The sequence below is a fragment of the Sceloporus occidentalis genome, unplaced genomic scaffold (genome assembly GCF_023333645.1).
Source record: "Sceloporus occidentalis isolate IW3139 unplaced genomic scaffold, rSceOcc1.0.p SCAF_5, whole genome shotgun sequence".
In the NCBI taxonomy this organism is placed as follows: Eukaryota; Metazoa; Chordata; class Lepidosauria; order Squamata; family Phrynosomatidae; genus Sceloporus; species Sceloporus occidentalis.
The window spans coordinates 125,734,427-125,747,937 of NW_028316985.1; the positions used below are offsets into that span (position 1 = coordinate 125,734,427).

The following is a 13,511-nucleotide window of genomic DNA, read 5'->3' on the forward strand; positions in this document are numbered from 1 at the left end:
AACAGAATTGATCTTCAATGGAAGCTAGTTAATGAAAAGTTGTGTTTGGTGCATTCCCTGGAAGGATTTACAGTGAAAGTTCTGGAAATTATGAAAATGATTATTAGATTTCTGATTTACTTGCCATTTCCTCTCTTTTTTTAAAGGCATTGGGAAGAGCTCACAAACACAAACCTGTAGTAAGTATCATGCAGTTTCTAGTATATAAGACCAAGAGTCTAAAATCTTTAATTCTTCAATTAAATCTTTAATTAAAAATCAGAATAACTAGTGATTAATCTCTTGTTGTTAGGTTCCTAAACCAGAAGACCTAGCCATAATCTGTTTCACCAGTGGAACTACAGGTATTTTTTCTTACAAGGAAACGAACTACTTAACTATTAATTTTATATTCTGTCATTTAGAAATGTTTGGTACATGTGTTCTCGTGAGTCTAATAACTTGATGTCTATGGGTTTTCACTACTGTGCATTTATTTTTTATCTTTAGGAAACCCCAAAGGAGCAATGATTACTCACCAAAATATAGTGAGCAATATGTCAGCATTTGTGAAAGCTACGGAGGTAATGTTTACTAATTGAAAAACTAAGAAGATTTTGGAACATAGCTCATTTTGAAAAGAAGCACTCAAATCAAGTGTGGCGCACATTTTTAACTTTGCAAAAAAGTGTAAAAAATGTTCAGTATTGTAGTATAACCTTTAGCTTTAATAATGAGTCTAATATTTTTAAAAGGTTATAATATTCTACTTTGTGGATTAAGCTACATTATGTTACAACTTTTTACACACTTTGTACTAGAGGTTCATATAAATTCACTTGGTGTAATTCAGAAAGTTGTACTGGAACATGTATTATAGTGTGTCTGCTAAATTTCTTAACAGGATATAGGCTTTCCTCAGCACTTAGTATACTAATGCTCGATCATGTTGTAATATGTATTTTTATAGTATAAGCCCAGCACAATATTTCACTGTTTCTACTGCAGAATATGGATGTGCTTGGAATATCTTATTTAAGATCACTCAGAATGTGTTCCTGAGGTGACATTTTAGCCTGATACAGTCAAATTCCCAATGTTTGTCCATAACTTAGACCCCCCAGTTTCTTCCTGGCATGTTAATTTATTTGTGCTTTCCAGTTTGCCACAAGGTATTAATTCTGTAACTGTGTCCAATGTTGCAGCTCTACTTAAAAACTGTTGTTTTTATCCAGTTGATTTAAGGTTGTGATTGTTGAGTGGAAGGAAAGACAAAAGCTGATTTAAACAACTTGCAAATAGGACATTTACAGAAAAATATCTGGATTTAGTCTTCAGAAAATACCACAGTTCTGTGTATTTGCTAAATGGAATTAATTTAAAGAGAGGATTCATTTTTTATCTTTTGGAAACAGTCTGCTTTCTGGGAGGCATATTTAGTTTAAGCATCCTGTCTTAAAGTTGCTTAAACTGCTTTGATGCATTTTGTTTAATTCTCCGCCCCCTGCTTGTGCATCTCATGCACTGAGAGTCTAGGTCCTCTGTGGATGCAAGGAATGACTTCATTTTAGCTTCTTGCTTTGAATGCTCCTGTCCAGTTTTTCAGTTGATAAGATGTTCTTGCTGACTATTACAGTATTGTTATCAGTAACACAAGATCAGACATGAAAACTTTGGTCAGCTATAAAAGACTGTTTATTTAAAAGCAGGGGTTGTCAAAATTCTAGCTCAGTTTCCACACACAACATTCAGTACTACCTTAGTCCTGTCCTGAGATTAACATGATGATACTTACAGTCTAAAAACAGAAATGGACTGTGATCTAAGCAGCTACTCTTGAAAAGAGGTTCCCAACTTGTGCATGTACTTCCGTGCTCCGTGGCTACTCCAGGAAAATGAAAGATATAAAAATCGAATGAAATTAAAGGATAAGAATATATTCTTATATATACTCCTAAACACCTTTAACTTGTAAGACATAGGGTAGGGGCTCCACCATAGAAATCAGGTCTGTGTGAGTCAAAAAGGTTGAGAACCCCTGCTCTAGATTATATTCTTTTAGAATATAAGAAGCACATGAGTTTCACACAACTCAAGGATCGGATGCTGAAATCTTTAGAATTCTATCAAGGTAGTATTTAGTTTTCTAAGTTATCATTGTTATAGTACACTCAAGTTGGCAGGATCACAGTATTAAAGATACTCTTTTCAGTTGCTCATATTAAACCATATGTAACCTACTCTATCCACTGTACTGGAGCATTGTTAATGAAGTCTGCCACCCTAGTCCAGAGGGCTAAAATGTTGACTTCTCACACAGTCATATCAGTTCAGTTTAAATAGTTTGTACAGACTGGACATACAAAATGTTTGGCGACATAATTGTTCCATGGGGCATAGAAAGTGATACATACTAACCAGCTTAATCTGATGTCTTTTACATTCTTCTACTGGCTTTGGTGATCACATATAATTATGTTTTTAAAATGACATGAAAACAAAAGCCTCTACTGCATGGGGAATAAAGCAGGGAATGTTTTTGCAAGCTGAAGGGCATCTCAACATGGGCAATAAAAATATCAGTGAAAACATTCAACCCCAAATTTTTATAAAATTAATGTTTTAGCTGCAAGAAGATTGCCATACAGTTGAGAGATTCAGCTATTGATTCTTGCATTATATTATCTTAATCTTTCCTAATGAATTTCTGTTTCCTTCTTCTTGCTGTTGCTTTTGCTGACAGAAAGCAGTGTTTCCTTCTGCAGAAGATACCTTAATCTCCTTCTTGCCCCTCGCCCACATGTTTGAAAGAGTTGTGGAGGTAGGCATTTGCATGTTTTCTGTAGCTATTAAATAGTCTCCTCTTTTGCAGAGTGGCATTTTAGTGAATCCTGGCGACACACACATTTCCTTTTTGCCTCTTGCACATATGTTTGAAAGAATAGTTCAGGTAAGTCCCTTCTGGGAGGGCAGCAATATTTGTAAATCTACACACAACAAGTAAGTAAACCCATGCCTACTAAATGTAGCTTAAAGAAATGATTAAGACCTAGAAGGTGACAATATTTGTTGGGGATAGTTGTAGAATCATAGTACCGAAGCATCTCGGGATCAGAGCTTGTGTGAAAGGCTAACTAAACTCCAAAATTTTGTATGAATTTGCTTTTCTTCCCTATTTCTGGTAAAATAAACCTCTCATATTAAATAATATAGAGATAAAATAATACAGCACTATTTACTAAACAATTTTTGTGTAATTTTTATTTCACTCAAAATTAAAAACTTCTAAACTCTGGAATCATTTTAGATGGAGAAATAAATGAATGTTTTCATATAATCGAAGAATCAAAGTTGGAAGGACCACAAGGGCCATCCAGTCTGACCCCATTCTACCATGCAGGAAGGCACAATCAAAGCACCCTTGACAGATGGCCATCCAACCTCTGTTTAAAAACCTCCAGGGAAAGAGACTCCACCACACTCTGAGGGAGCGTGTTCTACTGTTAAACAGCTCTTACTGTCAGGAAGTTCTTCCTAATGTTGAGATAGATCTCTGTTCCTGTAGTTTGAATCCATTGCTCCAGGCCCTACTTTCTGGGGCTGCAGAAAACAAGCTTGGTCCATCCTCAATGTGACACCCCTTCAAATATTTAAACATGGCTATCATATTACCTCTTAATCTTCTCTTCTCCAGGCTAAACATGTCCAGCTCCCTAAGTCTGTCCTCATAGGGTATGGTTTCCAGACCCTTCACCGTTTTGGTCACCTCTGAAATGCTCCAAAGCTAAGGCAGATGCAAAACCTAAATGAGATTTCACTCAAAATAAGTTTGTAGCAGGCCTGCCTCAGCTTTCATCTTAATTTGGTTATTCTCTTAGGCTATTTGTTCTCTGTGCATATAATTTATGAACATGTTGTATGCATAGACCTTTATGATAAAGAATCTTACAGTTTCATATTATTCTTCATCATTTTCTTACATCTGATTTTTCTGATCTCACCAGAGCTAAGAAGGATGCATTAAGCTATGCAAACAAACTCTGAAGTTTTTACTGTTATCTAGTTTCTTCATCTTATTAATATGAACAGTTACATATTGAAACCTGTGAGACCAGAAATACATGCATTGAATGTTTACATACAAGTTACACTAAAATTGTAACTATTCCTGAAAAGGCTTGTATTAATCGCATACATACTGAATAAGATTGAAAGATTAGCATCCCAAATGGTGGCTGAAAATTGTCATAGAGGGAAAAGTAGATATGAATCTGTGTATAGATGATAACAAGATTCTGATACATTTTTCTTAAAATGTTCCCTCAAAATTTTGTCTTTTAAAAACAAAAGAAATAGTGTTCTTATGCACAGAAAAACAAACAACTAGAAACAAACATACTGTAATATTCTGTGCCTGTTCCCCATCCTTGTCTTGGTTTTGATAAGTATAACATAGCTGACTAATTTCCAGAGAGGTAATTGTTTTAGTTTGTTCCAGCAAAAGCAACAAAGCTTCTTGTGCGTATGTTTTTGCGGTTTGTCAGATGCTAATGCTTTTTTAAGCCATTTCAGCTGGCTAATATGTTCCTGTACCTTACCTTCAGGAAAAATATCCAGGGGTAGCTGTGTTGGCCATGTAACAAAGAACAATAACATCCAAAACCCACAAAACAGTGATACCTTTATTGGGACAACCAAAATTCACAAAATACATGTTGCAAGCTTTCTAAGCTCCACTGACTTCTTAATACATGTGACTTACCTTCAGGAAGTGTGCTTACTTTCAGGAAATAAAGCAAATTGACTTGGGTTAGTCATAGTAACATCTAACTGTCTTGCTGAGAATATTCTAGTGTTACAGATTTTCTTTTTATAAAATGTAATGGTTCCCTTGTTAAAAGAATAAGTTGTTGTGGAAGAGGTGTTCAGGCTGCTACTATAAAACTGTGAGCATTGGCTTCAGGCCTGTTGGCCCACCTGGTAAAGCCTAGGCAAACAGGAAAGCCCTCCATTCAGAACAGAAATGTTTCAACCAAGCAAGGAACAGGATGCATCTCCCATGCCGGATGATCAGCAATAGTGCATCCACAGCAAGCCATCTGTATAATTATGTTTTTTAAAAAAATTCTAGAACACTGTAAAATATGGTAAAACCATTAAAATGCCTATTAAAAGAGCAGCATATCAAAGAATGTGAAACTTTGTGTTAGCAATAAATACCATCTGGCATGGCTTCCAGAAAACTAGGTGCAACCCAGGCTTTCAAAACACGTTTGCATCTCCATTAAGAAGACTTATGTTTAAAAACATTTTTAAAATGGCTGGAGAAATTCAGCTAATAGTTGTACTCAAATAATTTGAGAGGCAGTTATTATCATTTTCCATTATAGATACAGTTGCCCCTCCATTTTTGCAAACCGAGGGGGACAAAATGGGACATGTTCTGCCATTAAAGTCAATGGGGGTTGAATATTGGCAATTTTCCATTTTCACCTGGGTGGGGGGGATGGATCCTCTGCAAAAACAAGGGGTAACTGTATACTGAGTAACCTCTTAACAGCTGGCTGAGAATTTGAGCAGGGGAAAAGGAAGGGCCAGCTCAAACTCTTGTTAGGTAGTGAAACCCCCTCTAGCAAAGCTAGAAAAGCAGCTTGTCTCTGAGCAGCTGCTATAGCTGGCCTGATCAGCATCCAGGCAACACCAGGAAAGTCATGAGAACCTTTTAACAACCCAGACAAGTTTGTAAGTGGCTTGCTGTCCTTCACTGCCTCCTCCCTTGCACCAGTTAGTTAGGATTGTTCATGGGACAGCATGGAAACCTGGAGAAGCCACCATCCAGTCACTACAGACATCTGTTGGCCACCGCCAAGAAGAAACTATGAATTTCAGAACCCAAAGGAAGAGGCAACCAAGGAGAAGCTTTTTGAACTGCATCTGAAAAGAAAGAAACGGATCTGCAGAGAACCTGTGGAGTAACAAGTTCTCTTGAGAGAGAATCTTAATTGACTTCTGGGTATGGCATCTTCACATTACTTCATGGAAGAGGGGGGTTGCAGAGACAAATATCACTGGTTCAGAGGCAAGTTCTGGTTGTTGATTCTCTTCCCAAAGACAGGGAGAGCTCCTTAAGTTCCGAGAAACTGATCAAGCAAATGGACCACAACACTCAGCCATGAGTGAAGTCGTAGGGACCACGGGAAGTTTACATCAATACTTGTGCTTCTGTATGCAAGCCTTTAAGCCAGCAGTTGTACTTCTTTCTTTTCTACAGATGCATCTACACTAGAAATAATGGATTTTGAAACCACTTCACATGCTGTAGCTCCACCCTACAGAATCCTGGAATTTGTAGTTTTACAAGGTCTTTAGCCTCTGCCAAAGACTGCTGGTGCCTCACAAAACTACAAAGTCCACAATTCTATAAGATGGAGCCATGGCAGTTAAAGTGGTGTCAAATTGCATTATTTTTATAATGTTGATACGCCCCTACATATTTATTTGAGAGAAAGAAATTTTCAACCCACTGGGGATATTAATACTCAGGTGAGTTTTCTGCTTTCTATACTAATATGGGGATCTTAAGGACTATTTTTGATAACTTTTAAAACAGAAACCAGAAAGTCTTATAAAATTGTGACTGGAAAAATAAAATATAAAAAGCACACAAATGGATAAAGAGTACCGTAATATAAAAATATTTAAGTGGTTTTTTAAAGTTGGAAGACTGGTTGTTTTTGTAAGTATTTTTTCCAAGAAAAAATGGAGTAAAGGAAAGATCAGTTTGTTATGGAAAACTGGATTTGTTTTATCTGGTTTCTTATTGAAAACAGTCACAGTAACAAAAGAAACTAAATGCTAGGCTGTGTTATCCAAAGGAGTCACTGTAGAGAAAAAAGTATGTGTTAAATCTTTATATACCAAGATTCTATTCAGTAGAAGGATGGCAAAGATGCAGCCCCCAGAAGATGAACGTGATCAAGCAATTTGACAGACGATACAGGAGAAATTGATTTTAGGAACTTTAAAATTAACTTGAGATTGCACTTTAGCCTGATAGAGGATACAAATGAAGTCAGAGAAATGGAAGAAGCAACTGGATTTTGAATGGAGGGGGTTGGCTGAGGTGACAGCTTGGATTGCAAAGAAAAAATCAGAGGAAAATTTATAGCCATTTTGTAGATTTTTAAGTGAGTCAGGAAACACCAGGGGAGAACACCGGGTCTATTGGAAACCACAGAGAGGAGATTAACAATATTGGACATAGGGAGGACAGAGTCATTTAGTTCTTATATAGATTTCAGGAAAGAAAGAAAATGGGGATGGGGGAATAAGACGATCTGGAAGATTATTGTTAATGGAAGGATGTTTACTCTCTAAATTGTATGTAATTTGATGATTGATATCCAGTTAGAACATTTGAAAAGGTTTGGCAAGAAACCAAGGATGAAATTTAAACTATGACACAGTAAAGAAATAAGGATGGATTTAAATGGATTTCAGATATTAATCAGTGTGTATTGCTGGATGAGGATTTAGTGTAAAGGAAGTGCTTTTACACTAAATCCTCAACCAGCAATACATACTGCTTTCAAAATTAGGTTAGTTGATTTAAGAAATTACTTGAAAGATTGTGTTATATGTGTCTTGGTGGGGTTGGATAACTAGAAGGGATATGATCATGAGTGGTTTATTTGTAAATACCTAAGGAAAAGGATGAAAACTGGAACTTAAACAGAAATAATGACCAAGGAGGATCTACATAAATTCAACCTAGACAAAGAGGAAAATGGGATAATAAAAGAGTTCCCTTACCTTAGAACAAACATTCATCAGAGCCAAGACTGCAGTCAAGAAATCAGAAGAAGCCTAGGGATGAGAAGGGCAGCTATGAAAGAACTAGAAAAGATCTTAAAATGTAAAGATATACAACCGAGCACTAAAGTTAGAATCATACAAGCCATTGTATTCCCCATCACCATGTATGGATGCGAGAGCTGGACAAAGAAGAAAGCGGATGAAAAGAAAACCAGTTCATTGGAGATGTGGTGCTGTAGAAAAGTGCTGAGGATTCTGTGGACAGCCAAAAAGACAAACAAATGGGTCCTTGAACAGATCAAGCCTGAAGTCTCCCTGGAAGCCTAGATGATCAAATTGAGGCTGTTGTACTTTGGCCACATGATGAGAAGGCATGATTCATTAGAAAGGACAATAATGCTAGGAAAGGTAGAGGGAAGTAGAAAGAAGGGAAGACCATATGCTAAATGGATAGACTTAATTAGGGAAGTCACAGGTCTGAATCTGCAAGACCTAAGCAGAGCAGTGGAGGATAGTGGGGCTTGGAGATGCCTCTACCACAGAGTCACCATGACTTGGGGTTGACTTGTGAGCAGTTAACAACAATGAAGATTGGAAGTCACTTCCTTTTTTCTCTCTTTCTTTCTTCTTTCTCTTTTTATCTATTTGTAGTTCTCCCCCTCCTCCAAAAAGAAAATCTGGTTCTCTCTTTTTAATTTACTTTATGTAATGTTAATGCTCTATTTTATGTAGTTGTTGTTGTATGTATGGCATGGAGCAAGAGAAATATTAGATGCCATACAACTGGCCTTCCAGACAGATTTAGGGGAGAAAAGAACACTCCTGGCTACCACTGCCCTCTGATCCGTTTACATGCTGAGTCTACAGCTCAGGAGAGAAGACAACCTATCCAGATGGGGCTGTATACTGTAGACTTTGATCCCAACTGTATCTTGCTTCATATCTAGTTATGTTGCAGTCCAGGAAAAATGCCAGATATTGTAGTCCTGTGTAGCCATGCAGAAAGGTGTGCCATTCTTACATATTTACTACAGAAGAGAAAGAAACATGTAGGAGTTCTGTGAACTAACTGAACCAGCTAGCATGGGATTTATAGATCTCTGGTGTTTGCTAACTAGATACACAATATTATGTGGACCAAGGTAGTCAGGAAAGAGTGTTCATTGTCTTCTGTGGGGAAATGGTGGTAGAAGGACACTTAATGAGACATGCCTCAATTGGATGCTTTTGTATTGTTCATATTGTTTTGTTTTTAATTTTCTATTATGGTCTTTTTCTACAGTGTGTGGTTCTCTGCCATGGAGCTCGAATAGGATTTTTTCAGGGAGACATCAGGCTGCTTATGGATGATTTAAAGACTTTGCAGCCCACAATATTTCCAGTTGTTCCAAGGCTGTTGAACAGAATGTTTGACAAAGTAAGTCCGTGAACTGAGTCAATCAGTGTCAGTCTCTAAAGTTCAGAACACCCATTGGACCTGCCTGTGTCTTAGAGCATATATGGTGTGTATGCTGTGACAAGGACTTAGTTAATGACCAGTTTTCATAAGTTCGGGAGGATCCATACTGTTTACAAATATAATAAAATTGTCTTCTTTTTTCTAGATCTTTGGCCAAGCAAACACTTCATTTAAACGATGGATACTGGACTTTGCTTCCAGAAGGAAAGAGGCAGAACTCAGAAGTGGCATAATTAGAAATAATAGCCTATGGGATAAAATGATTTTCCGTAAAATACAGGTAATTATAGCTTTGTTGTTTTCAAAATTTCTGGACTTCTACTTAGATAATCAGTCTCTAATGGAAAATAATGTCCCAAATGGAAATAGTTTGGTTTTGACTGTGCATCGCATTTTTTAAAATTTTAATTTTTAGAACATAAGAAGATGTTTTAAACCAGTTCAGATTATTTCTCTGTCTAGTTCAGTATTATTTAATCCAATTGGTAGCATCTCTCCAGGTTTTTCCTTACCTCTGCCTGTAGGTTCTGGGAACAAATCTTGACATTCTGCATGAAAAACACTGAACTATAGTCCCATTCTGAACAATCCTTTTTTAAGGATCTCTCATAACATGACACAGTTATGTAGACAAAAGATGGGGAAAGTCTAGCCCACAGTTGGCATGTGGCCCTGAAACCCTCTTTTGTGGCCCCTGAAACCTTCCAAGCCCCCAACTACCCAACTGATTTTTTAAAACATAATTGAGGGGGGGATTTTTAAATGAAAACTGCATCGAAGGGACCCAGACACATAAAAATATACCCAAAAAATGCTTACTGTTCCCCTATAAACACCCACACCCAATACTTTTATTTTCACCAAGGTCCTTCTCAAAATGGTTTCAGAAAGTGACACAGCATTATTTCTATTTTCCATTTTGAGAGGGTCTTTGAAGAAAAATAAAGCTATTTTGGCACATAATTGGGGGGAGTACAGCCTTGGGGTAGGTCAAGGAGGAATTACCCCCTCCCATAGTTGACCACTCTCGGTTCTAGAGTCTCAGTGTGGATTGTAATCTGGGGAAAATGCATGTTTGAATGTTTCACTTTGAAAACTCTTATCAAGAAGAACTGAGATAGCACCCTTCTCCCTAACTTGCTGACTTTCAAGAGACATCCTTGATGTAAGGAATGATTTGCATCTGCAACCACCTCCTATCTGCAGTTCAACTTCTGAATACTTCATATAGTGACACCAAAAACACATGGCTGTAATTAGTTGTATTCTTTAGAACCTTTTTAAAATTGTTTTTATTAAATATTTTAAAATCAATACAACAATCATAAATCGCCACAACATGCATTATCAACAGGATTACCATCATAATATGAATACATACACATATCAATACATACCTACTCATCATTTAACTGTACAGCCTTAATGTTTAACAGTCTATTTGGCAATGACCTTCAGCTATTTCCGTCTTTCCATTTCCCCCTTCTCTATTACTTTCCCTTCGAAGCCACTTGCTTTTTCCTCCTCTTCTTCTTTAGAACCTTTTGATGGTGTACAAAGAGTACCCATCAAGAGACATAGAAACTTGGGTGTGGCAAACTGCTTTGTATAATTGTTGCATGAATGGGTTTTGATGCTTGTATTGCTCATTTCTGGAAATGGCCTAGTAATTCTGGATAGAATATTAATGCATTAAAATCTTGTGAAACAAGACCACGTAGTGTCATGTATTCAGATCTGAAGCTTTTTCTTCAATTTATTAGATCATTTTTAGCCTGCTGTACAGAGCTCTTAATATTTAGAAAGTAACCCATGTTGTAGGCCCTTATATAGTTATCAGTTATCATCTCAATCAGTTATAATTTGCTGATATTGTATATTGTATTGAATATATGAGCGTGTGTGTGAGAGAAATGATCCTTATTTCCCACATAAGTTAATTTCTTACAAATAGAACTGGTATTTTGTTTTTGTATTGTTTTGTATTTCACTCTTGATTCTCCTTCCATACTACAGCATACATTAATTCTTGTGTGTGTGTGTCACCCACCCAATTTGGTAGGAAAATACTAGATGCCACAAGCTGTACAAGACCCTCATATCTAAGGCTGCTTTTTCTGAGGATCATAGCAAAGACCACTTGATTTGGATAACACTTGATTTGGATAACAGATGAAACAAACAAACAAAAAAAACCTCTTCACTGTTGTGGTTTGGATTCTGTGGTTTTGAAAAGCAGATTAATTTAAATATCACATCGTATTTCTGTGATTATAAGTGGACTTTCATGCATTGAATACTCTCTTCTCCTGCAAGCAGTTATAACCTGTCAGGAAACACTCACTGTTCTTGAAGTAAAAATATCATGGGCCCCTTTTTTCTTTTCTCTTTAGGCAAACCTGGGAGGCAAAGTCAGGCTTATGATTACGGGAGCAGCTCCTGTTTCTGCAAATGTGCTGACATTCCTAAGAGCAGCCCTTGGTTGTCAGGTAAGATTGGACTGTGCTCAGGTTGCCAATCAGTGTACCCTGTCCTTTTATAAAGTTACTATAAAGCTTTTTATGTCAAAACTATGAATGTCATACTTTGTTCACAGCCATAAGTTCAAATAACAAACAATAAAATTCCAGCCTTAACAACAGCAGCAACAACAACTTTCCATAACCGATGGGGCAAGAGCAAGGAAGGGAACTGAATTGCATGCTCACATTGTGCAGTGTTGAGGAGGAGTGAAAATCTGGTCATGAGGAACTTTCACTTTGCTCTTGCAGTTAGTATTTGAAGGATGCTGAGTGCCACTTGGAGTGTCTAGTTCTTCCGTAATAGAAGATGGTTTTAAAATAACTGCTGGTTCTAAGCTTTTAAACATAAAAGCAATTTCACAGAAATTCTGGTTGTTCACATATGAACTTACCTTCCCAATCAACGTATTAGAATTCAATAATCCCTACCGTGCATAGTTGGTACCATGGCACCTGTATACCTGTATCAGATGCACCTGTGATAGAGAGGTTGATAGTTCTATCATTTATTGTTTTCAGCTTGATTACAGTGTTGAATCAGAAGTTGTATATTTACAACTAAGCTTCAGGACTATATCAGAAAATATTAATAGAAAATATTAAAAAAAATCTGGGCATCTGTTCACTGGACCTAGAGAAACTGTCAAACTTGAGTTGATTACTCACTAGAACCTATTCTCTATGAATTACTGCATAAATTGAAATTCTTACTAGAAGTTATTTATAGCTGGAAAAACTGGATGACTGCAGTACACAGAGTGCAATATATGTACAGGAATTTTGCACAAGGAGATCCTGGAGATTTTCTTCTGTTCCTGTGTTATAGAAACAGCAAAATAGTTTTGTAGCAGATAAGAGATCCTGATGGAAAAGTTACATTGATTGACTTGTATATCCTGCTTAACAGTTCTATGAAGGCTATGGACAGACAGAATGCACTGCTGGATGCACCCTGACTTTACCTGGTGACTGGACTGCTGGTAGGGCTTTTGTAACTTAGTTTTACAGCATTTTAAAATAAGATAAGATAGCATATTCTCTCATGTATGGAGTAGTCCTTCTGAAGTAGTCCAGAAATATAAACATATTACTTGGGAAGCAATTCTTAACAATTGTCAGTATGTGACTGAACAGGATAATTGAATCTTATAGTTAGGTTATGCTAGTCCAGTGATTCCCAACCATGTGTTTCCAGATGTTGGTCTCCCACTGACACTATCCCCTGACCATTGTCCATGTTGGGCGAGGATGGTGGGAAATGTAGTCTTTAAAATATTCTGTGTTCCCTTCATTTCCCTAGAGATAATTCTTGTCACAAATGACTGGGCAAGTCTAACCAAGCAATTGTTAATTATGTGTGTGAGAAAAAGATGATTAGCTATCTCATGTTTTAAAGCCTTGTGATGGAGCACCGATCATCATCTGAGTACAAGAGAATCTATACCTGATGAGAAGACTGGCCCTTTTTAGAGATTTATGTCTCTGTGAAAAGTCTTGCATGGACTGAGAGTTATATAGACAGTGGTGTCCGTACATAAATTGAATTGTATATTGTTATTATGTCTTAGTTACAGAAAGCGAATGATCTTTTAGGAATACTGAGAGTAGCTTTTAAGAGGCCTGGGAATAAAGGTGTCTTGTCCTCCTAGTTTTAGTTTGACATCCAGATGCAGGACCAATGTGAGAAATTGTGGTTCAGGCGTAGGCAAAATGCAACTTAGGGAGCCATATGCAGC

General features: G+C 37.0%; 1 protein-coding gene across 2 annotated transcripts in view; it reads left to right on the forward strand.

The window, feature by feature from the left end:
• ACSL1 (acyl-CoA synthetase long chain family member 1) overlaps positions 1-13,511 on the forward strand; it is a 67,082-nt gene that overhangs the window by 43,138 nt on the left and 10,433 nt on the right. Inside the window, exons 8-15 of one of the 2 annotated variants that reach the window (XM_089525383.1) lie at positions 147-179; positions 293-344; positions 490-563; positions 2,723-2,800; positions 9,077-9,211; positions 9,399-9,533; positions 11,647-11,742; positions 12,683-12,755. In XM_089525383.1, the coding sequence (XP_089381509.1) occupies positions 147-179; positions 293-344; positions 490-563; positions 2,723-2,800; positions 9,077-9,211; positions 9,399-9,533; positions 11,647-11,742; positions 12,683-12,755 (676 nt within the window). Of the gene's footprint in view, positions 1-146; positions 180-292; positions 345-489; positions 564-2,722; positions 2,801-2,851; positions 2,930-9,076; positions 9,212-9,398; positions 9,534-11,646; positions 11,743-12,682; positions 12,756-13,511 lie in introns of both variants that reach the window. The other variant, XM_089525384.1, reaches the window with a different exon arrangement.